General features: G+C 41.4%; 1 protein-coding gene across 2 annotated transcripts in view; it reads right to left on the minus strand.

The window, feature by feature from the left end:
• Positions 1 to 357: 357 nt before the first annotated feature.
• Positions 358 to 26,733, minus strand: part of TUT4 (terminal uridylyl transferase 4) — a 92,335-nt gene continuing 65,959 nt past the window's right edge. For both annotated transcript variants that reach the window (XM_060231814.1, XM_060231813.1), the window contains exons 21-30: positions 26,169 to 26,246; positions 21,082 to 21,259; positions 20,429 to 20,476; positions 20,259 to 20,341; positions 9,434 to 9,549; positions 8,642 to 8,802; positions 5,598 to 5,698; positions 4,052 to 4,574; positions 1,903 to 2,079; positions 358 to 1,184 (exon numbers count right to left, since the gene is read on the minus strand). In XM_060231814.1, the coding sequence (XP_060087797.1) occupies positions 1,093 to 1,184; positions 1,903 to 2,079; positions 4,052 to 4,574; positions 5,598 to 5,698; positions 8,642 to 8,802; positions 9,434 to 9,549; positions 20,259 to 20,341; positions 20,429 to 20,476; positions 21,082 to 21,259; positions 26,169 to 26,246 (1,557 nt within the window). In that variant the 3' untranslated portion in view covers positions 358 to 1,092. The remainder of the gene's footprint in view (positions 1,185 to 1,902; positions 2,080 to 4,051; positions 4,575 to 5,597; positions 5,699 to 8,641; positions 8,803 to 9,433; positions 9,550 to 20,258; positions 20,342 to 20,428; positions 20,477 to 21,081; positions 21,260 to 26,168; positions 26,247 to 26,733) is intronic.

The following is a 26,733-nucleotide window of genomic DNA, read 5'->3' on the forward strand; positions in this document are numbered from 1 at the left end:
GCACATGTTGGATTATATTGCTTTATAATGTTCTCTAACATTTTGGTTAGTCTCAATAGCTGAAGTTTAGGACTGAGGGAAAGCTGCTATTATCCAGACTTCATACAACGGGGATCGCCAACAGGCTGTTTGTGAGCTACTGGCAGCTAGCTTGCCAGCTGTTATAAAGATGCAAAAAGATCTGCTCTGGGTTTTTGTTCTTGAAGCTTTTATTTTGTAGGATTCTGATGACTTCATTTCTAGTCCATGTTAATGTCTAGGACAGAAGACAATTTGGTAACATGTCCAGGGCAGGGAGGTACCTTAGGATATTTTTCATTATTCAGAAATAACTCTCATTAAATAAAAAGTTGGTGATTTCTGGCAAACAATATGTCTTTAATTTGTCAAGTGAAACGTTAAACATATACACTTATTCATCAATGTAAGAATGAGCAGGAGCTAGAGGAATTTCAAGAGGGAAAAAATGGACTGGCCATCACAAGCCCACAGGCTTCCTCTCTACACTCACCTCTGAAACCTAAACAAACACCTTGCAAAGACTTCTGTAAATTCTGAAAGCTCATGTAGTTTGATACTAACTGAAGCTGGTTCTGAAATGATATTTAAACAAGCCTGTAATCTTAAAAAGAGTAACATTAAAGCCAGATGCACCCAAACTATATACAGAAGAGCATTCTGGTTGTGATTTCTAATTTTGCAATTTTATTTTTTTCTTTTAAAAATTTTTGGCACTACATTGTTCTGTAAAGAAGTGACAATCTTTAACACAAGAAATCCCTTTCTAATTTCTTTTTAGAACAATAGATATAAAGTTTGAACCAAGGTATGAATAAAGCTAATAGAAAATAAACAACTTAATTTTAAAAACTCTCTTTACATTTTATCAAGATAAAATAAAGCACAGTTGCCCTTAAAAATAGGGTAAAAAATAGATGGCATTTGTATCACATTTGTGATACTAGTAAAAACTATATTTTATATCTATGTACAAATGATACATTTAAAAATTTTAAATAATCTCTTATCTAAACACGTTGCAATAAGATTTTAATCCAGAACCTGATTTCTTCCAAACCTCTTAATTAAACTTCATTTTTTCTGTTGAATAAAATTCATGTTCAAGTGTGGGTGTCCTTGAGACAGAAGAGAAAAGCGCTGGTTGTTCTGCATCAGTAAGCCAGCTAAAAGAAAATGAATTACCATTACTTTCATAGACGCATTAGTTAAAATCTTCTGTACTTAATACACAGGTTAAAGACAAGTTGTAAACAACTCCCTGTTTTCACAGTGGGAATGGTGTAGATACACAGAAAGACACTGTAACACTCCATATTTATCAGTAGACTGTAGTTTAACTGCTAGACATATCCCTTACTAAATCTGATTCTTCATAAATGCACCTTGAACAGTTAGAGGTTTAACAGACAATCCTGGACTTAGGTAAATTTGAAACTAAGGAACATTTGCTGAAGTAATTTTGAACTATATATACAATCAGGGTCATTCCTTTATTGTCAAGGATTACAACTTTTAACAGTCACAACATAAAAGAAACTTGTGTAGATGAGAAACCAATGAAAATCTCCTCTTCTGCAGAAATGACAGATTTAATTACAGGTCTTAATCCTGTTTAACTTCTGTCGTTCCAGTGACCCAAAGAAGGCAAACTGCATCCAGACAATTGATAACTAACTTCCTAATACTATGGCCCCAAGCATATCTGTTTCATTATATTTAAGGATCTATGACTCTTACATCTTATTAGAGATTGATTTGCCACTACCAACTTAAATCTCATTGATTTCCATGTGGCTATTTCAGAATAAGTGGATTAAGGGCTGCAGACAAATACCAGTGAAAAAAGAGGTAGCAAAGTGCTTTATATATTTGCACTAGTACCTTGAGGATAGAAAGATTTGTTCAGTGGATAGCTGGCATTTCCCTGTTGCATGTAGTTCGGAGACATATTGTAAGGCCACGTCCCTCGAAGAAGAGGAAAATGGGCAGGGGCACTGTGGTCCCAAGGAACAGGAGGAGGAGGGTTCACTTTACCAAACTGTCCTTGGAAGCCCTGATCTAGTATTCATTCAAAGGAAAAAAGGAGGAATTGCTCATCATATGTCGTTAGATGAAAAAGCACATCAGTAACTGCTAAACAAATTTTTACATCAGTAAACATCAAACAGCTTTAAAAAAACCCTTATGAGTGCTTCTGTTTAACTATACATAACAATTGTGTCTATCTTGACTTTTCTTATCAACACACTTTAATGCTGTTTCCAGAATAATAATAATAATAATAATAATAAATTTTATTTGTACCCCGCCCTCCCCTGCCGAAGCAGGCTCAGGGCGGCTAACAGTGCGGTGACCAATGGTGCACCAAGCAATAAAACAGTTACATTATGAACAGTTACGTTATAAACATTAAAATTAAGCATTAATTAACCTTAAAACCCATTAAATCAATTAACTAAAACAAGTATAATACTATCATTGACGCTATCTGATTAGTACTGATGCAATAAGCAACATCTATCAACTAGAAGGTCTCTGTATTAAAAGCATCATTGTTATATCAAGTACTGACAATGTCTGCTTGATTGACTACATAAAATAATGCAGTTTTCTTGTGACTGGTGTAACAAAAACATTCATTTCTGGGTTTTCTTGTGAGTGGTGTGAGAAGAACAAATCATATAGTAAACCAAGCCACAATAAATTTTTAAAAGTCAATCTTACTGTTCAAAAAATTAATGATAATTACAACAGTGAACATTTGATTTAAAAATATCATGTAACACATTAGGGGCGGGCATTAACAGTGACAGAGATACAAACTAAACAGAGGCTCTGGTAATCCTAAGAAAAATGGTAACAGAGCTCCCGTCCCAGGATCTAATTCCTCTGACTTGGATGTCCTCCTTTCAGCTAAGATCCAAGGAATGTGCTTGTCGCTATGCTATGGTGTTTTTTATATGCTTGGTGGAATTTTCTTTTATTATTTAATTTGTCCAAGGACTGCTATAGCACTGAAAAGTAGTTTCCAGACAATACCATAGCTTAAACCAGGGGTGGCCAAAGTGCACCTTGGGAGCCACATGTGGCTCTTTCACACACATTGTGTGGCTCTTGAAGCCCCCAATGCACCATTGGCTGGCTTGGAGAAGGCATTTGTCTCTTTAAATCACTTTGCTAAGGCAGCCAGCAGCCTGGAGAATGAATTTAAAGTTAAAATTGCTTTCCTTCTACCTTCCCCTCCCTGCCTCCATCTATTTTCCTCCCTCCTTTAAATAACTTACATTCACTGTTGGTCTTAAAAGGTGCTACTGGACTCCAACTTTGTTCTATTGCTTCAGACCAACACAGCTGCACACCTGGATCTATTCATGCCTTGTGGCTCTCAAACATCTGATGTTTATTCTGTTTGGCTCTTACATTGAGCAAGTTTGGTTAACCCTGGCTTAAATTATATCCTCATAGACTTCACTAGTCTTTTATGGAAAGTTTTATGGTCACTGTTCAGGATCTGAAAGACTCCACTGAGTGTTCTATCTGTAAGTGGGGAGGTTTGTGGCTATTGCTTCCTTTGCATTTCACTTAAGAGTTGTTCCTGAAGTTCAGGAACCCACCAGAGCACTATTTGATATGGCCCAATGAGCTGCAGCAAGATAGCAATATGGGCAACATTTCATGTGGAGATGCAGGCACACTTTGCACTTGAGCACAGGATTCTTTTGATTTGCAATTGTTGTCTACATACCCTATCAACCTGCTGTTTGGGGATGCAGTTTTGGGACCCATGTTTCTCAACAGAAAATCCAAACTCCTTTCCTTTTAAATAACACAGCATGGTCTACAAACATCTTTCAAAAGCTATTCCACCTTTCTGAATATCTTTTCAGGCAGATAACACTTTTTTAAGTTCAAAAATTACTAGGTAGTCCATTTGTTTAAAAATTAGTTATAAGCACTATAGTAGCAAATAGGTTCAGATATGTTTAGTAAAGGAATCATCAGTACAAAAAAGAAGAAAGGACAGAGTTACCTGAATTCCCCAAAGTGCCATTGTTCACCAGTGAGTTTAGAGTCACAGGGTTGTGCCAGTGTCCCTCATGAGAGCTGCTGGGGATTCCTACAGGCCTGGCAGCAGGCTGTGCAAAGATGATACTGGGATCATTCAAGTTTATGCTGCTTGGATTATTGGGTGGATTGCTACTGCCAGCCCTCACAGAAAATGGAACACTTGTAGAATGAGCAGGATTACCCGGTGCAGAGTGAATAACAGGCCACGAGGTGTTAGGAAGTTGAATTTGGTGGTGATGTTGGTGATGGTGCATCTGAAACAGTCCCAGATTATGCAAGGTAGAATACTGACCTGGGGGAGATTGGGGAAAGTTAAACAAGGGCAGCTGGACCTGGTGGGGTGGCTGTGCCCCTTGTTGGGGCTGCAGAGCATGCTTGGATTGGGAGATTGGTTGTGGCTGAGTCTGGTTAATGGAGGTTGGCGGAGAGGAATTCTGGGTAAACGGCTGAGGCTGTGGAGAGTAAGATGACTGACGCGAATCAGACTAGAAGGGGAAAAAAAGGATGTGCTTTGGATTAGTTCACTAAAAAGCGTTCTGTTTAATCTTCTGATACATAAGATGGCCTCTCTCTCACACCCCTCCTTTACTATACCTTACCAGTAAACTGAATTCTTTAGTTGTCTGAACTCAATAAGGTTTCATTAACAGAGAATTTGACATGTTCATTCTATAGAATAAGTCCCACCCTTGAAAATGGTCAGCTAGGATATTACTGGAACACAGCATTACATAATGGTCAAGGGCCTGCCTAGCTACGGGACTGCCTTTCTCCATATGTTCCCAGAGAGCACTGCATTCAGGGACGCAAAACTTAGTATCTATCCCCGGACCAAGGGAGGTGAGACTGTGTTCCACATGGGCTAGGGTCTTCTCAGTGGCATGCCCTCCCGGAGGCCATAAGGGCCCTGCGGGATCTTTCTCAATTTTGCAGGGCCTGCAAAACTGAATTATTTTGGCAGGCCTTTAACATCTAAACTGGGAGAGGACTGCCACCCTACACTGCTGAGGCACTACAATCATCACAAGATCACTGCCAGAAGAGAGAAGATCCCACCTATACTAAGGTTGAACAGCACCTTAAAAATGTATTTTAAATTGTTATTTTATTGTTTTAAATTACAATTGTAAATGTTTTTTTAATTGTCAGCCGCCCTGAGTTCGCTTGCAGAGAGGGCGGGATATAAGACTGAAGTAATACATAAATAAATAATCAGAAATACATCTCTTTCACTCATTAACAGTATCTTAATTGATTCTCCTTTCCAATTACTCCATACATTTTTCAGATCTCTGGCTTGATCTGGGATTCCTCAGATATAATCAGTAAGTAGTAATTTCCACAAAAGCTTGAGAAAAAGTATGTTAAAACCAAACACTATTAAAACATTTGAGTAGCATAGAAAGTTTCACAAGCATTAAATATTGCAGCTATATTCCCATCGACAAATCACACTGGCTTCATAGATAGAATTGCTTACTAAAATATTATGGAACAAATGAACTTACACATTCTGATGGCTGTCTGGTACGTAAGGGTCTTTCTCCTTGCTGCTGAATTGATCCAGTTACTTGCTGTGAGTTTACAAGACTTCGAACTAATTGAGGAGCTGAATGACAAAATGTAACGAATGTACAATTTTAAATATTTTGGGAAACCAAACAGACTGTGATCCAAAGCAGCAGTCTGCATTGCAAGCAAAAGGCCCTCATGTAGCCAAAACTTGATAAAGGAGCCAGGGTACATAGACATTTCCTTGTTTCTGCTAAATATTTTTAGCATTTGTTTATTGTAAATGCCTCTTAGTGATTTTCAGTAGAGCTTTATAAAGCTTATTTATGTAAGGGAAAGGGGACAGAAGTTAGCTTTTTGTTGTGGCAACAGCCAGAGTTACCACATATTTATTTATATGCTACAGCATTTCTGTTGTAGCTTTAAAAATGACAAGAAGCCATGAAGAGTTTAGGATTAGGTTATGTGGTAGCAATAATTATGAAATACACTGACCTGAGCTCCTGGGAAGAACAGGATAAAATATATTAATTAACAACCTACAAGCCAATGTCTCTCTTCATTATTACAATCTCTCATCAAAATACAAGATATGACCCACTGTGAACAGAACTCTGTGAACTCTGGAAGTATGTTCATTTAAGAGAGCTACATACAGGAACCTGCATTATTACTCGCTCCATCCTCCACACTTTAGGTATAATCTCCTCTATGGGCAATTTTTGAGATTGAAGAGAAATTCCAACCAGCATAGTGATTTCAAAAGATAGCAGAGAGACCGAGTTTCGTTTTAAAATCAGAAGTTATTACTAATGCCAAGGAACGTGCTGTCTTTCATAGAAATAGACAAATGTGTGCATTTGACTTTACCCCTCTGTAGGGCTGTGGCCAGAATTTTTCATTTAGTGGGGCATATATCCAGGGTTTTTAATTTAGTGGGGCACATTTTTTGTGGGGCACCAATTATGTTTATTCTTACTTAAATATAATAAATAATGAAGACAAGTCATGCATCACTCAAAAATGTTTCAAGTTTATTTCAAAGACACAAGAGAGGCATGTGCAAGCAGGCGAGAGAGCACAACACAGCAGTGGCGTTTAATTGGAGGATAGCATCTGCCTGCTGTTGCTGTGATTGGATGAGGACAGCAGGGCCAGAAGCCTCAGAACAGGCAGCGTCTTGCAAGAGACAGCAGCTGGCAATGGTGGCAACAAGAGGCATGAGAACTTGAAAGTCAGGGTGGTAAATGGTAGAGCTGGGACCCTTGCATTGGTGTTTAAAGTGGTGGGGCCAGAACCCTGAGGTTCCCATTGCAGCTACAGGCCTGCCCCTCTGGCTATCAGGCGGGTGATCTTAAAACACTGGCATCTTATTGAAGAGATCCCTGGGCGTGAAATTCCACCCCACTCCCCACAGGGTTTAGAGGGACAAAAAACAGAAGAGATTTGGTTATTCGTTCTTATTTCAGTAGATAGCAAAACTCAAGGATTACCAAGAGGACACTTTAAGTGTGGAAAATTTAAAGTCTGCCGTCAGACATTGGAAGAACAAGACTTTAAACCACCCCCCGGGGGCGGGGGAAGAGCATTCAATTACAGTTTTTTCCCAATATTCAGCACCTCAAATTTGGTTTATGTAATCATATGTGGTTGCCAACTTCTGTATGTAGGGAGTACCATCCATCTTGTTAAAACTCGCATTTTGGAGCAGCAACAGATGCCCCTCTTGTTACACATTTTACTGAGCAGAGTCATAGTGAAGATGACTTTAAGTATTGAGGTTTATATGTAGCAAAGGGACATAGTGGTTGTGATATACAAACAAAATGAGCTTTTAAGACAGGAAGCCTTTCAGACATTCAAGCTCAGTGCTCTCATACCCCATGGCTTAAATGCAAACAATGGATCTGTCTAGCTTTTCATAAACTTTAGAACATGGGTGGTACAGTAAAATGAGTAAAATTACGGTATAATATTGGTATGTAAGGATGCATTATTTAAACTCTTTGTAAAAATCCTTCACTCAATTTGGAACAACAGCCTTGTCTCTTTAAGTAGTAAATTTTCAGTGCATTTGGTGAAATTGTATATGATATTCACTGTTTTAATGAGACTTTCAACAGACAGAATAGAAACATTAGTCATTAAACTGGTTAAAGGCTTTTCAATAAGCAATGGATGAAGTGATTCTTGTAAAAGCCAAGTGTGTTTGGGTTTTAATATTTGCAGGCAGTTAGTATTACATATTTATTTAATTATATATTTTTGTTGTTAATAGCTTTCTAAAAGAAAAACTGATTCTGTCTTTGATAAAAGACTGAAATGGAGATTTCAAGCTAACTATCAGCGGAGTTGCAAGGAGAAACAACCATCTTCTCAAAGGATTTTGTATGTGAAATGGACTGCGGAAAATATTATGCACTTTATCTCAGTAATGAGAGCTACTAATTGTCAGCAAACATTCTAGAGAATGAGTCATTGCTTTTCAGCAAACAACTGAGCTACTTAGACTGTATATTTGAAATTGTTCTGTTCACAATGGGCTATATCTTGTATTTTGATGAAGACTATAATAATGGAGACATTGGCTTGTAGGCTATATGTTATTTATTTTTGTATAATTATCTATACTATATGAAAATATCTATCTATCATCTATCTATCTATCTATCTATCTATCTATCTATCTATCTATCTATCTATCTATCTATCTATCTATCTATCTATCTATCTATCTAATTTGACCAATATTTAGTAAGTATTCAGTTATATTATTGTATTTTTATGTTGTTTGATACATAAGTTGATAGTAGCCAATACAAGTCAGAATACTCATGTAAAATAAGAAGAGGAGAAAATCTCATAAAGTATTTAGGGCTCAGAGCAGGATTTTAGAGTAGTGCCAGTTTTCTCTTTCCAAATAAATTATCCAAAAATGTGATTAAAAAGAGCATATTGTGCTGAAAACAGGTAACAGTCTAAAGAAAACTGAGAAACATTAAAACACAAAAGTGGGGGAAGGGAAGTGATGCTGTTTTACCTGTAACACCATTGCTTCTTTGCCTTGTTTGTTTGAATTCAGGACAATCCCTCCTAACATGTCCAGTATCCCCACAAATAAAGCACCTCTTTTCTCTAGTTTCTCTATCTTCCTCCTTTACTTCCTTTTCATCCTCTCTCTCACTTTCCTTTTTCTTCAACCTAAAAGAGAAAACATGCTGAATAATATTTTGAAAATGTGCAACTGTGATATAGAAAAGGCCAACAGAAAGAAAACAAGCAGAGAATTTACCTCTACTAAGAAAATATGAGCTCTGCTCAATACAACTGAAGTCTACAACATTAAGAAGGCACTGCAAACACAACATCAGTTCCAAATCAGGTTTTGCTCCTTTGTTTGAGGCAACCAGAGGTTAAAATGTTGAAAAGATGAGATCAAAGCTTAAGTGCCAGGAAAAAGTACCCTGAAATAAAGCAATCAATTGCTTATATTTTCTGCATCTCATTGCTTTTACCCTTCAAGGCAAAAGGCACCTGTAAGTGCTATACAGGAAAGCCTATCAAGATTACACAGCAAATGCCATGTAATTCAGCTATAGTGTTTGGCACTGTTTTATGACAGCTATTACATTCAGGGGAAAAGCTGTGTCAAGGAAGGAACTGAAAATATGATTTTAAAACAATGGTTTCAAAATGAACAGGTAAAAGGATGGGATGCAGTGTTTGAGGCATACAAAAGGAGTATGAGAATAAGAAGCAAAGAGGTGATGCCCAGCTTCACTCTTCAAAATATAATTTATATTCAGCATAAAATGGTGCATATTCTCCCAACCTCCTCCGTTTTGGGCAGTCTTTCATATAGTGGCCAATTTTGCCACAGACACGGCAGCATCTGTCGTTGGGTGCCAGTTCTCCATCTGTTAATACCTTTGAGTTGAAAAAGTATTCCTATAGGGGAAAAGTACATTATTACTCTACAAAAGTTTCTTGTTATCACTTTCTACAAAGAGGCAATGAAAGACAGCAGAGGCATATTAGAAGAAACAGTGCATGCTTTAAGAAGGAAATATGTACCTTATCACCTTCAATAACTTGAATTATATGGTAACTAACAATTCAAAATCACATTTCAAATGTTTTCATATTTGCATTCATTCAACACGCATCAGTAATAAAGGCGAGTAAACAGCAGTAGAGGGCATGTCTATTTTTTCAAGAAAACTTATGAAAATACGGCTTGAATTCACTGGGGTGCATCTACTGACAGAAGCATTTTTGCACACAGGATGGCTCGTCTTCTCCTGCAGCTCAAAATGCCCCTCAAAACCTGTTATTAGGGGATTCCCCAGGAACAAATAACAAAACAAACTGCATCTAGAGTTTAAAAGAACAGCTAGGGCTTAAAAAACAGGGGACCCAATTTTAAACAAAATCTAAAATTTTAAGCTAATTCTGACGGCAAGAGCGTATGCAGAGTGTAGGTAGACCACAACAGGAAGTTGCATTAGCAATAGGAACGTCGATATGAAGAGCCAACACACCAGTTGCTTTTATAACAAATGGTGTATTATACAAAATATTTACAGCAGTGAAGATATATACATACACGGTCCAGAGGAACAAAATGCTTCGCCAGTAATCCAAACACATAGAGAGAAAAAACATTCTGGCACTCTGCTGGCTAAATAGTACAGCCCACCAATCAGCTAATTCTGCTGACTCATTGTGTCTCCTCTGGACACATCCAGTTATTACTAGTCATTCTGACAGTTCATGATCTACCATGCTTCACAGCAGGCTACCATATCTTAACAAATTCTCATAGTCTTTGAAGAAAGTTTTTGCCCCTAGAAGAAAAGAAGCAGTTACATACTTCCCGTACCTGCTGAGGCTATTCAGCTAGAGTCCTCTTTAATCAAAGTCTAGAATGGCTAAAGTAACATTTGAAGTTAAATTAGCACTTGAAGTAAAAGGTAGCCTGAGAAGGACAGGAGCTCTTAACTGAGCAGTTACCTTTCAGCCATACCTACTGTTAATTAATTAATTTATTTTATTTACTTTCGATTTATATCCCGCCCATTCCAAATGGACTCAGGGTGGCTAACAATCATAATAAAACCAACATCTCAATTTCAGGCATAAAACAATAAGATATAGACAATTTACAATTTAAAACAATTTAAAACAAAGTATTGGTGCTATACAGAATGTTAAAGCATAGGCGGCTCAGATCGTATTAGACCTTCCTTTTTTCTGTTGGTGGTCCCTCTGGTGGAATTGCCCAGCAGCATAAGGTTTTACAAGCCCTGCAGAATTGGGAGAGATCTCACAGGGCTCTTATGGCCTCAGGGAGCGCATTCCACAGCATTGATGCTGCCACTGAGAAGGCTCTGGCCCGTGCAGAGCCTAGTCTGGCCTCCCTTGGTCTGGAGAAGGACAATAGATTTTGAGTTCCTGAACGCAGTGGTCTCTGGGGCTCATATGGGGAAAGACGGTCCTTTAGATAGACAGGTCCTCGGCCATACAGGGCTTTAAAGGTCAATATCAGCACTTTGAAATGGACTCGGTACACAATAGGCAGCCAGTGCAGCTCTTTCAACACTGGTTGAATGTGCTCCCATCGAGGCAGTCCCATTAACAACTGTGCTGCAGCATTCTGCACTAGCTGCAGTCTCTGAGTCAGAGTCAAGGGCAGCCCCATGTAGAGGGCATTACAGTAGTCTGTTCTCAAAATGACTGTAGCATAGACCACCATTGCTAAGTTGCAGTGCTCCAGAAAAGGGGCCAACTGCCATACCTGCCGTAGATGGAAAAATGCAGACTTGGCAGTGTTTGCCACCTGGGCCTCCACAGACAAGGAGGGCTCCAGGAGCACTCCCAGGCTCTTGACCTTCGGGGCCGGAATTAGCGGCACTCCATCAAAAGCCAGCAAGGGGATCTCCTTTCCCAGGCCACCGTGGCTCAGATAGAGAACCTCAGACTCAGCCTGAGTCAAGATGTCACGGCTTGTAATGCCAGGTCCAAATTGTCTGAGGTGCAGCCAGATTGGCCACCCATCAATAGGTAGAGTTGGATGTCATCCACATATTGATGACACCCCAGTCCATACCTCCTGACAATCTGGACAAGGGGGCATATGTAGATGTTAAATAACATCGGGGACAGAACTGCCCCTTGCGGCACACCACATATGAATGGGTACCTCCGGGATGATTCTTCCCCTATCACCACCTTTCGTCCCCGACCTTGAAGGAAAGAGGCCAGCCATTGCAAGGCAGACCCCCGAATTCCCATGTCAGCAAGGCAGCTAGACAGTAGCTGGTGGTCAACCATATCAAATGCGGCTGGTAGACCTAGCAACGACAGCACCACTGAGCCACCTCGATCCAGATGTCACAGGTCATCAATGAAGGCAACCAAAACCGTCTCCGTCCCGTGACCTGGACGAAAGCCAGATAGGAACGGGTCCAGTGCAGAAGTGTCATCCAGGAACCCTCGTAACTGAGTCGCCACAGTCCGCTCTATAACCTTACCCAAAAAGGGTAGGTTCGACACCAGCGGGTTAATCAAACAAAGGCTGACTCGATCATACTCAATGTGATTGGCTGCAGTGGGGGGTGGAGAACAAAACCTGCTGGAAGTCCCTGGCCCAAAGAGCATCTGTCTGTCCTGAACCAGAGCCAGGGCCTGACTCTGACTTGGTGGAACTCTTTGCCAAATGATATCTGGGCACTATGGAACTTATTACAGTTCCACCAAGCATATGGATGAGAACAGCAATGGTTTTTAACAGTAATTGGTTCATTAGTTTATTTTTCCACTCTTCCCCTCTCTGCTAATGGGGGTTAGAAATTCATGTATGGTGGAGCCATACAGGTTTTTGTGACACTGCACGATTTCTATATATTAGTAGATTATATTCTTTTGTTTTAGTTGTACACTGCCCTGAGCCAGCTCTGAGGGAAGGGCAATACAGAAGTCAAATAAATAAATAAATAAATGCCATACAGCTGAAAAAACAAAGACGCTAACTTTTCTATCTAATACAGTGCTGTTGAACTCTTATGAGGGCTGAGTCTAACATAAATGTCATTTCATTGGGCCAGGCCACATGTGCCATAAAATTTAGCACAAGGTATTAGAGATGTAAAATTCATAAAGATTATTTCAGATGCTGAATGGCAATAGCAGGCATGGTTGGATTAGGTGACTCAGCTGTGCTGGGGAAAGGAACTACTGGCGAGGTGAATGTTAATTTTGCTTTTCCTAAACTGCTGGAGAGTATTAACTGAGGTTGCTGTGTGAGACAACTGTGCTTGGAGCCTACCAGAGCGGAGTTTCTGATAGTTTGTTTGTTTTTTCATCTGGTTTGTTGCTGAGAGGGGAAGGCCTGTTTGCCTGGGGGTGATTGCTGGCACCACCTTCTACTGTTCCTCTAGCTATTGAGTCAGAGGTGGGAGCTGAGAGCCTGTAAATTGCAAGGCTCCTCCTTGCCAAAGGGACTTTGCCTGGGGGTATGGCCTGAAGAAAGGTGAGTAGCTCTTCACAAGTAGTCTTGAGAGGCAGTTTGGCAGTGGAGTTATCAGGGAGGTACAAGATAAACAGTACTAGTTTGGATTGGATTTGAAATTAAAAATGGATTGCAACAGCATGGCTGGTGAAGAGGCAGAGGCAGTAACATGCAAAGTCTGTAGCATGTCTGTATTCTTACCGGAGGGTAACAGCAATTATATTTGCAGCAAGTGTAAGTTGGTAACCCTACTGGAGAAGATACAGGGACTTGAGGCACATTTGTCCATGCTCCAGTTTATAAGAGAAGGCAAAGATTTCATGGACATAACCCATGAAGTGCTCTTGAGAAGGCAACAGGAGGATGACGAAAGGGAATACCTGAATCTGAGCATGGAAATTCAGCTGAGAGTGTCTGGGTAAAAATAAAAGAAGAAACAACAGTGATATTATGGTGGGGGTCTGTTGTAAACCACCAAGCCAGGCAGAGGACTTATATGAGACATTCCTAGAAAAGATTACCAAATTCTCAAAGAGACAGAACACAGTGGTTATGGGAAATTTCAGTTACCTGGATATCTGTTGAAGTCCAATTCTGTGAAGAACGAAAGGTAAAATAAATTCCTGACTTGTCTTGCTGACAACCTCATTTTCCAGAAAGTGGAAAGGGAAACAAGGGGATCTGCTATCTTGGACTTGATTCTCACCAACAGAGAAGAACTGGTTGATGAGGTGAAAGTAATGGGCACCCTATCAATGTTCCCTCTAAGCTGTGGAGTTTTGTGAGCAAAATTCTACTTTGTGAGCTACTGGCATTAAAGTTGTGAGCCAGTGATCTGGCTACTGCATAAATTAGTTTGCTCTGGGAACATCCTTCCTGAGCTAAGACAAAAATGTGTGCTGGAGGCTAAAAAACTGTGAACTAGCTCACACTAACTCATCTTAGAGGGAACACTGCTCACAGTGACCATGTAACTTTGGAATTTGCAGTCTTGGGGAAGGGAAAAGCTGTATGTAGTCAGATATATAGGCTGGACTTCAGGAAAGCAAATTTTGACAAGTTAGGCTGGGTAGAATCCCATGGCCAGCATTACTTAAGGAGAAGGGAGTTCAAGAGGGGTGGGAGTTTCTCAAAACCAAAAGAAGGAAAAATGGGAGGAGCCTAAAGAAACCAAGGTGGCTCCATAAACAGCTTTCAAAGGACTTGAGAAACAAAAAAGACTCATGTAGGAAATGGAAGGAGGGCCTTATAACCAAGGATGAATATAAACAACCAGTGCTTGTAGAGAGAGAGTTAGGAAAGCTAAAGCTCAGCATGAGCTTAGGCTAGTAAAAGATGCTAAAAACAAACAAAAAATGGTTCTTTTCTTATGTAAGAAAAAGAGCAAGGACATGGTAGGCCCATTGTGGGGACAGGAAACTGAAATTGTAAGAGGTGATGAAGAGAGGGCAGAACTACTCAATTCGTACTTTCCCTCATCTTTTCTTCTGAGGAAAAAGGTGCTCAACATGGCAAAAACAGAACACATGATGAGGGAAGGGACTTGCAGCCTAGGACTGGCACATGGGCAAGTATTTTATTTATTTATTTATTTTTGTTAATTTCTAGTCTGCCCTATCTCGCGAGTGGGCTCAGTGGGCTTACAATAAGTAATAAAAATAGAAGTAAATAAGCAATTAAAACAAGTAAATAAGCACATCGTTTCTTTAAATGAAACAAAGTCCTCGGGGCCAAATGAACTGCATCCAAGGGTACTAAAAGAACTTGTGGACATAATTTCTGAGCCGTTATTTCTGCGAATTCCTGGAGAAGAGGTGAGGTGCCAGAAGACTGGAGGTGGGCAAATGTTCCCATCTTCAAGAAAGGGGAAAAGGAAGATCTGGGTAACTACTACCAGCCTGTCAGCTTGATGTCTATACCTGGAAAAGTTTTAGAACAAATCATCAGTTAGTCAGTCCTTGAGCATTTAGAAAAAATGGCTGTGATTACTAAGAGCCAGTATGGGCTTTTCAAGAACACGCCAGACTAACCCTAGCCCTATATATATCTCTCTAGAACAGGGATGGGGAACCTTTTTTCTGCCAAGGGCCATTTAGAAATTTATAACATCATTCGCAGGCCAGTAGGAACTCATTAGTATATTAGGCCACACCCCATAATACTAGCATATTAGGCCACACCTTCTGGGATAATGAAGTGGAAGTTGAACTGGTGGTAGCTGGCTCCCACCTCCCACTCCTCCCTCCCTTCATGCAGAAACTACAGCTGCTCCTATCAAACCCAAGACACCCACATACCCCAGCAGCAGTCCTTCATAACACCAACCACTTAGGGGAGGGGGGAAGGAGGGAGGGGGGAGAAATGAGAGAGAAAAATGGGGGGAAAGGGATATAAAGGGAAATAAAGAAATGGGGGGAAGAAAGGGGAATTAATAGGGGGAAGAGATGGAAATAAAGGGAAATAAAGAAAGGGGGGAGAAAGGGAAATTAAAAGGGAGGGAAGAAAGAGAAAGAAAGGGAAATAAGGAAATGAGAGGGAAACTTACTTGAACTGCCACAGTGACTCTTCCAGGCTCTGCAGCAATCCTGGCCGGCCAGCCAGGCCGCGCAGTGCTGCTGGGCCCAGAAATTCCCACCAGCCAGCTAGCTCCAGGGAGGCTGCCATGGGGCACGGTGTGGCCCAGCAATTACCATCAGCCCTGAGGAGGCCACTGCGCATCGTGGCCAGCAATCCATGGTGGCCAGTTGCCCCGGGGAGGCCATGGCATAGCCCAGCGATCCCTGCTGGCTGGCCCCAGGGAGGCCACTGTGCAACGCAGCCAGGCTCAGCAATCCTGAGGCTGCTATGCAGTGTGGCCAGCGATCCCCGCTGGCCACGGGGAGGTCGCTGTGCAGCATGGCCAGCAATCCCTGCCAGCCAGTTGCTCTGGAGAGGCTGTGGCGCGGCCCAGCGATCCCCGCCGGCCTGCCCGGTGGAGGCTGCTGCACAACACTGCCGGGCTCAGCAATCTCCACTGGCCCTGGGGAGGCTGCCATTCAGCTCGGCCGACAATCCCTGCTGGCCAGTTGCCCCAGGGAGGCTGTGGCGTGCCCCAGCGATCTCTGCCAGCCAACTCCGGGGAGGCTGCCATGCAATGTGGCAGGGCCGAATAATCCCAGCCAGCCAGCCCCAGGGAGGCCGCTGTGTGACATGGCCCAACCCAACAATCCCTGCCGGCCAGCCGATCCTCGCAGGTCAGGCCAAGGGATCTTGCGGGCCAGAAATGGCCCGTGGGTCAGACGTTTCCCACCCCTGCTCTAGAATGTTACTACCTTGCTGAATCGGAAATGCTGTAGACATAGTTTATCTTTATTTCAGTAAGGCTTTTGATAAGGTTCCACATAATATTCTTGTTGACAAGTTGGTAAAGTGTGGTTTGGATCCTATTGTTAGGTGGATCTGTAACTGGTTGACAGATTGCACCCAAACTGTGCTTGTGAATGGTTCCTCATCCTCTTGGAGAGGAGTGACAAGTGGAGTGCCTCAGGGATCTGGGACCTGTTATTTTCAACATATTTATCAGTGATTTGGATGAAGAAATAGGAGGAATGCTTACTAAATTTGCAGATGGTATTAAATTAGGAGGGGTAGCCAATACAGTAGAAGACAGAGACAGGCTACAGGATGGTCTTGCCAGGCTGGAAAACTGGGCTAAAACAAATAAAATGAATTCTAATGGGGATAAATGTAAAGTTCTGCATTTAGGTAGGAGAAACCAAATGCATAGGATGGGGACACTTGTCTTGGAAGTAGTATGTGCAAAAAGAATCTAAGGGTCTTGGTGGACCATACACTGAATATGTGTCAGCAGTATAATGTGGTAGCTAAAAAGGGCAAATGGGATTTTGGGCTGTATCACACAAAGTGATGGTAGCGCTTTACTCTGCTCTGGTTAGACCTCACCTAGAGTATTGTGTTCAGTTTTAGGCACCACAATTTAAGAAGGATATAGTCAAGCTGGAACCTGTCCACAGGACGCCAACGAAGATGGTAAGGGAGACCAAGTCCTATGAGGAAAGGTTGAAGGAGCTGGGCATGTTTAGCCTGGAGAGGAGATGGCTGAGAGGTGATATGATCACCATCTTCAAGTATTTGAAGGGCTGTCATATAGACTAGAAGATGGTATGGAGTTGTTTTCTGTTGCCCCCAAAGGTCAGACCAATGAGTTTAAATTAAATCCAAAGAGTTTTTGGCTAAACACTGGGAAGACGTCTGGAAGGAAAACTTTCTCCAGTAGAACACGGCACTTGAGCCCGAAAGATTCTACAAACCCTAATACTGGGAAGAACTTCCTGACAGAGTGGCTCCTCAGTGTAACAAGCTTCCTTGGGAGGCAGTGGGCTCTCCTTCTTTGGAGGTTTTTAAAGAAAGGTTAGATGGCCATCTGACAGCAATGCTGACTCTGTGAATTTATGCAGATTATGAGAAAGAGGGCAGGGGGAGGTACTTGTAATTTTCCTGCATTGTGCAGGGGGTTGGACTAGATGATCCTGGAGGTCGCTTCCAACTCTATGATTCTAGACGAGATGTGAAATGGGGTAGTCGGTATGGCAATATCAACACTGGTAATGAGACAGGTAACCTAGGTCTCAATTTAGTACAGGTGGATCCAGTCCAGGATGATGCAAAGAATAAATGAAAATAAGCCTGAACAACTGAGCAGTAATTCCTGAAACCACATTACATACCACAAATGTTAATCTTTAAGGTGCTACTGGGCTTTTTTTACTGCTATTAGAAACCACAACATTCAAAAACCATTGGGGAACATTTTAACTTTCCAGGACATTCAGTTGCTGCTCTAAGAGTAGTAGTTCTCTTACAATGGAATTTCAAAGGGAGATTAGAGAGGCTGCTGAATTGCATCTGATAATGAAGCTCAAGACAATGCATCCTTCAGGACTGAACTAAGACCTAGGTTTCATCTCTTATTACCAATGCCTGCCATTGTCATTTGGTATCTCAAATCACTTCACTCTCCAAGATATAAGGACAGATGGACTCACATTATAGCTGTATCTGACAAAGTGAGCAGTGACTCATGGAAGCTCATGCCCTCCCTCAAATTTTGTTAATCATCAAGGGCCACTGGATTCTTGTTCCCTTCCACTAATAAAGAGTGCAAGCTACACTTACGTTTCTCCCCCCCCCCCCCCAGCCCCTGATCTACTGGAACTGGAAAGGGGAGATCTCTCCAAGTGCCATTGGACACAGACTCTCTCTCTCCCTCCCTCCCCCTTTCCCCCCCTCTCTCTGAAGAAGTATGCTGGCACCCGAAAGCTTATACCTGGAATAAAATGTTGTTGATCTTCTTAAAAGTGCTACAGGTCACTCTCTCTCTTTCCCCACCTCTGGAAGAAGTGTGCAGGCACACAAACACTTATATCTGGAATAAAATGTTGTTGATCTCAAAAGTGCTATGGGGCTCTCTCTCTCTCTCTCTCTGATTCTTCCCTTCCCCCTCAGCCAATCAAAGGAAGGGAGGCTTGGCTTTCTCTCTCTCCTATGCAAAGCAAGAAATAGAAGCGAATGGGCAAAAGCCAGCTGTGATGCTGGAAACAGGAAGAAGGAACAGAAAGTAGGAAGCAGCAGACAGCCAGTTTCTTGTGGGGCTGATGGGAGCCCTCCAGGGGCTAGATGCAGCTGTGGGCTGTATGTTTGACACCCTTGACTAATACATTGATTTCTAGTATTAGATGGCATAATCTTAATGTCTCAGAGTCAAAGACAGAGGCTTAAGTGTACTCCACATAGCTGTTCATTGTAATGCAAGCTTAACACAGTCCGCCAGGCTTTTGGTTGAGGACAGTGACGGCTTCCATCTGGCTGGCACCTTCCTCTACTAATTACATCTCTTTTGCCCTCTTCTCCCCTGCTCATGAATGTAGTCTGGCAGTTGGGACTGGGACTATTTATCACCATTGGATTGTTAAAATGTTTGGTAAATTGATTTTAATTGGTTCTATTATGTTGTGATTTTATATAGATTTTATGGGACCAGCACATCTTAGGGACTGCCTCTTCCCATATACCCCCCAGAGAGCTCTATGCTCTGCTGAGCAATATCTTCTGGTTGTCCCTGGCCCAAAGGATGTCCGCTTAGCCTCACTCAACTAGGGCCAGGGCCTTTTCCGTCCTGGCCCCTACCTGGTGGAACCAGCTCCCACTGGAGATCCAAGCCCTATGGAGCTTATTACAATTCTGCAGGGTCTATAAAATAGAGCTGTTCCGCCAGGCCTTTAGTTGAGGCAGGGGACATCATTAAACATCAACATGGCCCCCCTGCTACATGCAGGCCCACATGTGAATACTATCTGAGCAGGACTTGTTCTGACTATGCCATTTGTTTTGTGTCAGTCAGGGCTTAGGTTTTCAAACTGGCCATCATTGGAATTTTGAATTTGTTAATCTGGAATTTGCCTATTTGTTTGCTTTAGCTAGTTGTTTTATAATCATGTAATTCTTTTATTGATGTGACCCTCCCTGAGCCCATTCTTGGAAAGGACGGGATAGAAATATGAAATAACAAATAAATAAACGATGTGCCTGAGCACTGGTGTTTTTTTAACCTGAGACTTAAAACTACATCCTTTGATTGGGTAGGAGGCAGCAAGAGTTAAGCTCAGGAATAAGACAACTGTCACATGTATGCTTACATGTATCGAAGGTAAGCCTCGAGAAACAGCAATATGCACAGCCCTCTAAAAACAAGACTACCTGTATCCTCCCTTCTACAACAAAATTTTATTCATGTGTTAATTCAGATTAAAATATAAATACTGTATTTTGGAAATAAAAGAACTAATTAAAGATAATTAAACCCAGTAAATTGAATTGTCACTGTGCTGGTCTTTTAAACATGTGAGTTCTGAACAAGTTACACATCTTGCATACCAGAGTCTTTGTTCATCCCCCCGCCAAGTTCATAGTCATGAACTGCACTTTATGCATCTGTCGAAGAGGCCTTTTTCTCACTATGCTACAATTCATCTGTTAAGTTCAATTAATATATTTATATGTACTTGAAAGATTCAATAAAACTTGAATAAGGTACCTGGTCATTTCTGACAACAGCAAAAAAGTATAATTTCAAAATGAGAAAACTTACAGCTTCTCTTCCCAGTACTGGATAGAAAGGGGTACCAAACAGTTTTCTCCCATTGATTAATGCTTTCATTATGAAATTGGTCACTGTGAAAAAAAATAACACTAAAGAAATCATGTTTCTTTAGAAATTCAATTTTGAATATTAGGGTTTTCCCCCCCCTCAAGTCTTACTTTTTCTGGAAACTCCTGCACCCAGGTTATGGTTCAGGTCAAAAGGATCTGAGCAAAGGAAATAAAAGAACAGGTAAAGGATACTGCTAGCATTGTAATTTTCCTTCTGAATGAATTATGAATATATAGATTTATAGTCCCTTAACACATACATCTTTATTTTAACAAAAGAAAACTGTTATGATAAAATATTATGGGTTAAATCAAAAGGTGCACTTTTGGATGCAGAACATAATTCCTACTTTCAGAACGGTTGTTTTACATCTAGAAAATAGAATAAAAAGCTCAACAAAACACAAAAATTATGTTCTGCTCACACAAGTTTTGGCAACCACTTACATAACCAGAAGCATGAAAATTGGTGTGGATCAACCATGGATTCTTGTGCAAGTGTTTGTGAAACAGTGCTAGTTGATGTTTTTCTTTTGCTCACTGTTCTTTGGATCCAATCAAGATACTTTAGTGAGCTTTATACCAATTCAGAAATAATTATTTAATAAGTAACATTTGCTATTAATAACTACTATATGAGTGACTACACTAGTCTATTTCTCACCGTGTTAAGGGTGTAAGGCATATAAATGTTTGCTTTAGCTGTGAAAGATCCTCTGTGGGATGTATTTTTTCATTGATGACTAACATTCCATAAGTACCTTCAATAGCAATGCATTTGGATGTCCATTGTTTCTCAAAGGTGGTTAACAGCTTTTTCTGTCGAATGCTAATTACATATTCCTTGAAGTCAAACTCTTCAGTGTAAAATTTCAGTAGCCCTAACCAGAGTTCTCCCAGTGATTCTGTGTTTTTCCCAAGAGAAGGTAAACGTTTTTTCTGTATAAAATTTAGAGCAGACTGAATTAAAAAAAGCAGTTTTGTCTGAACATACTATTTTACAATGTGAATCTCTTGTGAAACTGAATTTTCATAATGTAAGTTGACACACAGTAAGAGGGAACGGGAATAGTTTTAAAGTCAAGGGAAATGCTCTATCTGAGTAGGCTCCAGATAAAGGCACCTTCCTGTCTCCCTCCTCGAATCCCCAGTTCTGAAACAGATCATTCCCTGGCTAAAGGAATCACTGATGTTTAAAAGAGAAACTCCACCTAAATGATACCCACTTCCTTCTCACTCTATAGGCTGACTACATTTGTAAGCAATCATAAGATTTTTAAATGGAAAAGTTCGACAGCCAGCCTGGGTAGCCATGTTCTATTACTTGGACAAATATAACACACACCATCTAGTACTCTGGCCATGACACTTACACATACTCCCTCTTACCTCTAGTTGTAACAAGCCATTTTCCCTTTGAATGCTAAAAAGAATAAATGAGGTGGCATGCAGGCAATGCCACCACAGCACTGTGCCGAGTTTTCCATTAAGAAATAACAGTGTGGAGTTAACTCAGCAACAGGTCCTTAGGAAACACTGCTGATGTTATGGGAGGAAGGATGTAAGACAGGTAGTAGGAATGGGCACAAAGCAGAGGAAATGGTGGTTTGTTTTGTGATTTGTTTCAGTTCTCACCCAGTTCATGTTTTGTTAGTTTGTTTGGATTGGGAGGTGTAAAACTCACTGGGAGTCTTCAGCAGGCTTTCCTTCACCCACCCTCCAAGTTTGGCAAAGATTGGATTTGGAATGTCCGAGTCATAGGCCCCCAAAGCAGGTGCCCCCAGGAAATCTCAGCTTCAGCTTTCACAACTCTTTGTGCTGCAGAATGAGCTCTGTGATTGGCTCCCAGAGCTGCCATTCAAGCCATTATGGGTGTTTCTAGAGCTCCCAGAAGTCCACCCCCAGTGTTGCTTGGAATTGATTGAATCAGCACCTGGGTGTCTGGGGAAATGAAGTGCAAATATGAACCAAACAAAACACCACGGTCTGGATCAGTTTGAAACAAACCACAAATTAACCCGATTCATGCACAAATTGCAATTTGTGGTTCAGTTCATGCCCATGTCTGGTAGGTGGCAACAGATAGGCGATACAGGAGAAGTTTGTTACTTGGCCGCCTTCTAGGTACCTTATCTTAGTTGTAAACTTCTGCTTTGGCTCATTTGTCATTTGTGCAGGGGCTCTTCTCCCCCCACATCATAAACAATGCATATTTCATCCCCAAATCCAGGAACATCTTTTCTCCCATGCTTACCCATAAATGATATAGTTTTCATGAGGAACTGTGGTCATATAACTCCTACAACACTTGTACAATCATTCATCTGAGTGTTTCAAAGAGAAGTCTAGAAGAACTAAAAGGTTTGCTACCCATAGAGCAAAGCATAAGAGTTTTTCCATGTGACAGTTTCCAAGAAGTTATGAACAGATTTTATTTGCACTTCTTTATTTATAATTCTACATTTCTTTAAAGTTCTTTCTGCAACTTTGTCCACATTTCCTTTTTGCAAAAAATTCATTTTAATTCTCCTTCCCTTTGTTCAAAATATTGTGAATGAATTTTTTTTTTCATTCGTGCAATGAATGAAGCACGCCACTGTTGCTTCATAGGAACAGTTAGTGTATTTGCAAGTGGGGACTTGCAAGAAACTTGCAGGAGCAGCTGTCCCATTTCCCCCCAGCTTTGCTTACTGCCTTCTCCCCCTACTTCTTTCAGTCTCTCACTCTATCTCTCTCCTACCACCTCTTTCCTTACTCCCTCTCCTCCATGACTGGCACTTTCTCTCTCTTTCTGCCTTCCATCCATCACTCTCCCAACTTCCTGTCTGCTTTTTCCATCCCCACAGCAGCAGTGGTAGCAGCAGTACTTCCAGCTGCCCACCTACTTGCTTCCCCCCACAGTAACAGTGCCTGGTCTCCAGGCACCACAACAGATCTCCCAACTACAGAGATCAGTTCCCCTTTGGGTTGTCAGCTCCAGGTTGGGAAATTCCTGGAGATTTGGAGGTGGAGTCTTGGGAGGATGAGGTTTGCATCGGACAATGACCTCAGCAAAATAAGCCATAGAGTCCAACCCCCAAAGCAACCATTTATGTCAAGTCTATTTGAATTTAACAACCCATAGGCCATATATATAAAACAAAATGTAAGAATTAAAAATCACAATAAAACAGAAGTTTGCCACATCCACAATATATCTTTTGCACAGGATACTCAGAAGTAATCTTAATATTGAAGTATCATGAATGGCTGAGTAATTCAGTAGCCATTTCCTAAGAAATCTCTCTCTGGCTGTTGCAAACTTTGGACAGTAAAAAAAGGTATGGACAATGAATCAACCACTGCTGGTCTGGAGTGTTTTAAGGAAACGGACCTTCATCTGGGCTGTTGGCAGCAAACTACAACCTGTGATCATATATGACCACCTCAATTTTGGAACTGAGATAGTAAGGCAAATCAACTTAATTCCCCGTTGGAGTAAGAAGCATTTCCATGCAGCATCTTTTTGGAGGGAATCGCAGTCTTGCTTAAGCAGCTTCTCTATAAGCAATGCTTGTCTTATTTCAGTTAGATTTCTTGATTTCCATAAACTTAATTTATTTCCATATCCACAGTTCTATTCCAACATGGGCTGCTGACAGGGCTCCCCCCCCCCTTTTTTTTAAAGTAGAAACACACAGGAATGCAGTTTTGCCTGGCTTGGCCAGGGCTCCAGCTCAAAAAAAGATCTCCAGCAGAGGGAAGGCACAAGGCAGCCATGAGTTCTCTGCTGCCTCCAGCCTCCATAGGGCTTGCAAAGAGAGCGAGAGAAATAGAGCTGCCCAGGAGCACCCCCTCCCAGGAGAAGCTGGATCTGCTGCCACACATGGTTCTCTTTCTCTGGCCATGTTGAGGGGGGGGAATGAAACAAGGTCTCTCATTAGGCTGTGTGAGAACACAAATCCATGAAATGCAACTGATGGCACTGTACTGTCCTGTGTCAAGTTTGGTGTAGTGGTTAAGTGTGCGGACTCTTATCTGGGAGAACCGGGTTTGATTCCCCACTCCTCCACTTGCACCTGCTGGAATGGCCTTGGGTCAGCCATAGCTCTGGCAGAGGTTGTCCTTGAAAGGGCAGCTGCTGTGAGAGCCCTCTCCAGCCCCACCCACCTCACAGGGTGTCTGTTGTGGAGGAGGAAGGTAAAGGAGATTGTGAGCCGCTCTGAGACTCTTTGGAGTGGAGGGCGGGATATAAATCCAATATCTTCTTCTTCTTCTTCAATATGCGGAAAGTAACCTACTGAAGAGGTGGTACCACTTCCAGTGATGTCAGGGTGTGCGGCCTAATATGCAAATGAGTTTCTGTTGGGCTTTTTCTGCAAAAAAAAAAAGCCCCTGGCTGCTGATATGGTGAAAGCTGGGAGTTCTTTGAAATTTAGCAGTCTGTACTTAAAACCGACTATAGCTTCCCAGATCAGTGTTGAAATATTAGGAAGGCCTAGTTTGAGTCTTTCAACTGTGGATGCTATACATTGGATTTCAGTATTGGAGTAATTAAATGCCAGAAAGATGTATTAGGTTTCCCTTTGGCAGCTGCAATTACCTTGTCCCATAAAAATTTAATAGACTGGCATTTTTTCTTCTTCAGCATAGCTTTATATGCCCTTCTAGTTCATAGCAAAGCAACTGTTTTCTCCAGTGAAACCAATCTCTGTCATTGACAGGTCAGTTATAATTCTGGGGAATTACCAACCCTCACCTGGAGAGTGGCAACGCTATATCCCTGCAGGAAATGACTGCTTTGGAGGATGAAGTCTATGCCATTATATACTTCCGAGTTCCCTCCCCTCCACAAACCCCACCCTCTCCAGGCTTCACCCCTCAAATCTTAAGGCATTTCCCAACCTGGAGCTGGCAAACCTATCTCCTTCCTACCCAATAGTCAGCCTACTTTTATCTGCCTCTGTCTTCAGCTCTCCCCACCACCACCCTGGCAGCCTCTACCTAGGAAAATTACAGGCTTTCTCCACAGTGGAAACCAAAACAGCTTCTCCTCTCCTCCTTTTTATCTGCCCAACAATGCTGTGAGGAAGGTAAGGTTGAAACTATGTGACTAGTCTGCAAACACCAACTCAGCTTCAACAGCGAGATGGAGATCTGAAACTGCATCTTGCAGACCTTATTCTGATGCTCTAAAACTACTATACCACACTGGCTTTCAAAGGGCGGCTGTTGTTGAATGATAGCAAGCAGCCAGACCTAGTTCAGTCATGCAAGTCAAGTCACTCAGAATCTGCTGTCAGGTCTAGGGTTGCCAGCGTCCAGATGGGACCAGGAGACACCCTCCCACACACAATTACAACAGAACTCCAGAAAACACTGATCTGTCCCCCTGGAGAAAATGGCTGCTTTGGAGAGTGGATTCTGTGACATTATTTCATACTTTCCCCTCCTCAGACTTCACCACATAATCTCCAGGAATTTCCCAACCTGGATCTGGCAACCCAAGAAAGGCCTGGCCCCAATGAATCTTCCTTCACAGACCAAATTAGGCCTGGAAAGAGCCTTGCCCCCTCCCCTTGACTTTTTATTCATAAAAACGCAACCTGTGGTTGCCTGACAACAGCCACTGAGGGAGTCTGTTTTTTAAAGCTACAGGTGCTCCTTTTCAGATTTTTAAAACCTCCCATTTATTTCTCTACAAACATGGGCCCTTTTCAGGTTTGTAGAACATTCTGTCACAGCTCTGGTTACTGGATTTAAGAATCCAAAAATTGGCTGACTTCACTATTACAATATAATATGTAGATTGTGTTATAATAAACCTATACCTAAGAATTCATTGTTTATTCCACAATCAGAACATTACCAGTTCTTCAGTATCATCAAAGAAGAAAGCATTCCACCCATCAACCATTCTCTGGGGGATCTGTTGTCCATCAAATATCTAAAACACCATCAAAAATAAGGTCAACGAACAAGGAACAGTACTGAACAGATAAAGGATAAGAAACAACCTTTTGTAAAAGTCACCAGTGCCTCAACTGAGTCTACCAACACAACATTAAATTTTAAAAAAAATTAAAAAGAGATGCTGGGGCTCTAGCCTGCCAGAAAAACCACAAACTCTGATGTGGAAGTCCTGATGAGACAGGTGAGAGTTGCAGTTACTTATTGATCAGGGCAATGCAGTCTACATTTGCTCAGGAGACTTCCTCTAAAAAAGCCAACATTTTAGATAACTCAATTTGGTTAAGGACAAAGAAGTTCAAAACAAAATTAAAAATATTACTGCCTTTTTTGCTTTTAACTCCATTTGAAGTCACAATTTTTTCTTGACTTCCCTGTATACTAGCAGTTCTACATAGGAATTAATGTGTTACACCATACATTTGACAACTGTACGTGTATTTTTCACTCCTTATGTGTGCAGC

Source organism: Heteronotia binoei, chromosome 2 (genome assembly GCF_032191835.1).
Source record: "Heteronotia binoei isolate CCM8104 ecotype False Entrance Well chromosome 2, APGP_CSIRO_Hbin_v1, whole genome shotgun sequence".
Taxonomy (NCBI): domain Eukaryota; kingdom Metazoa; phylum Chordata; class Lepidosauria; order Squamata; family Gekkonidae; genus Heteronotia; species Heteronotia binoei.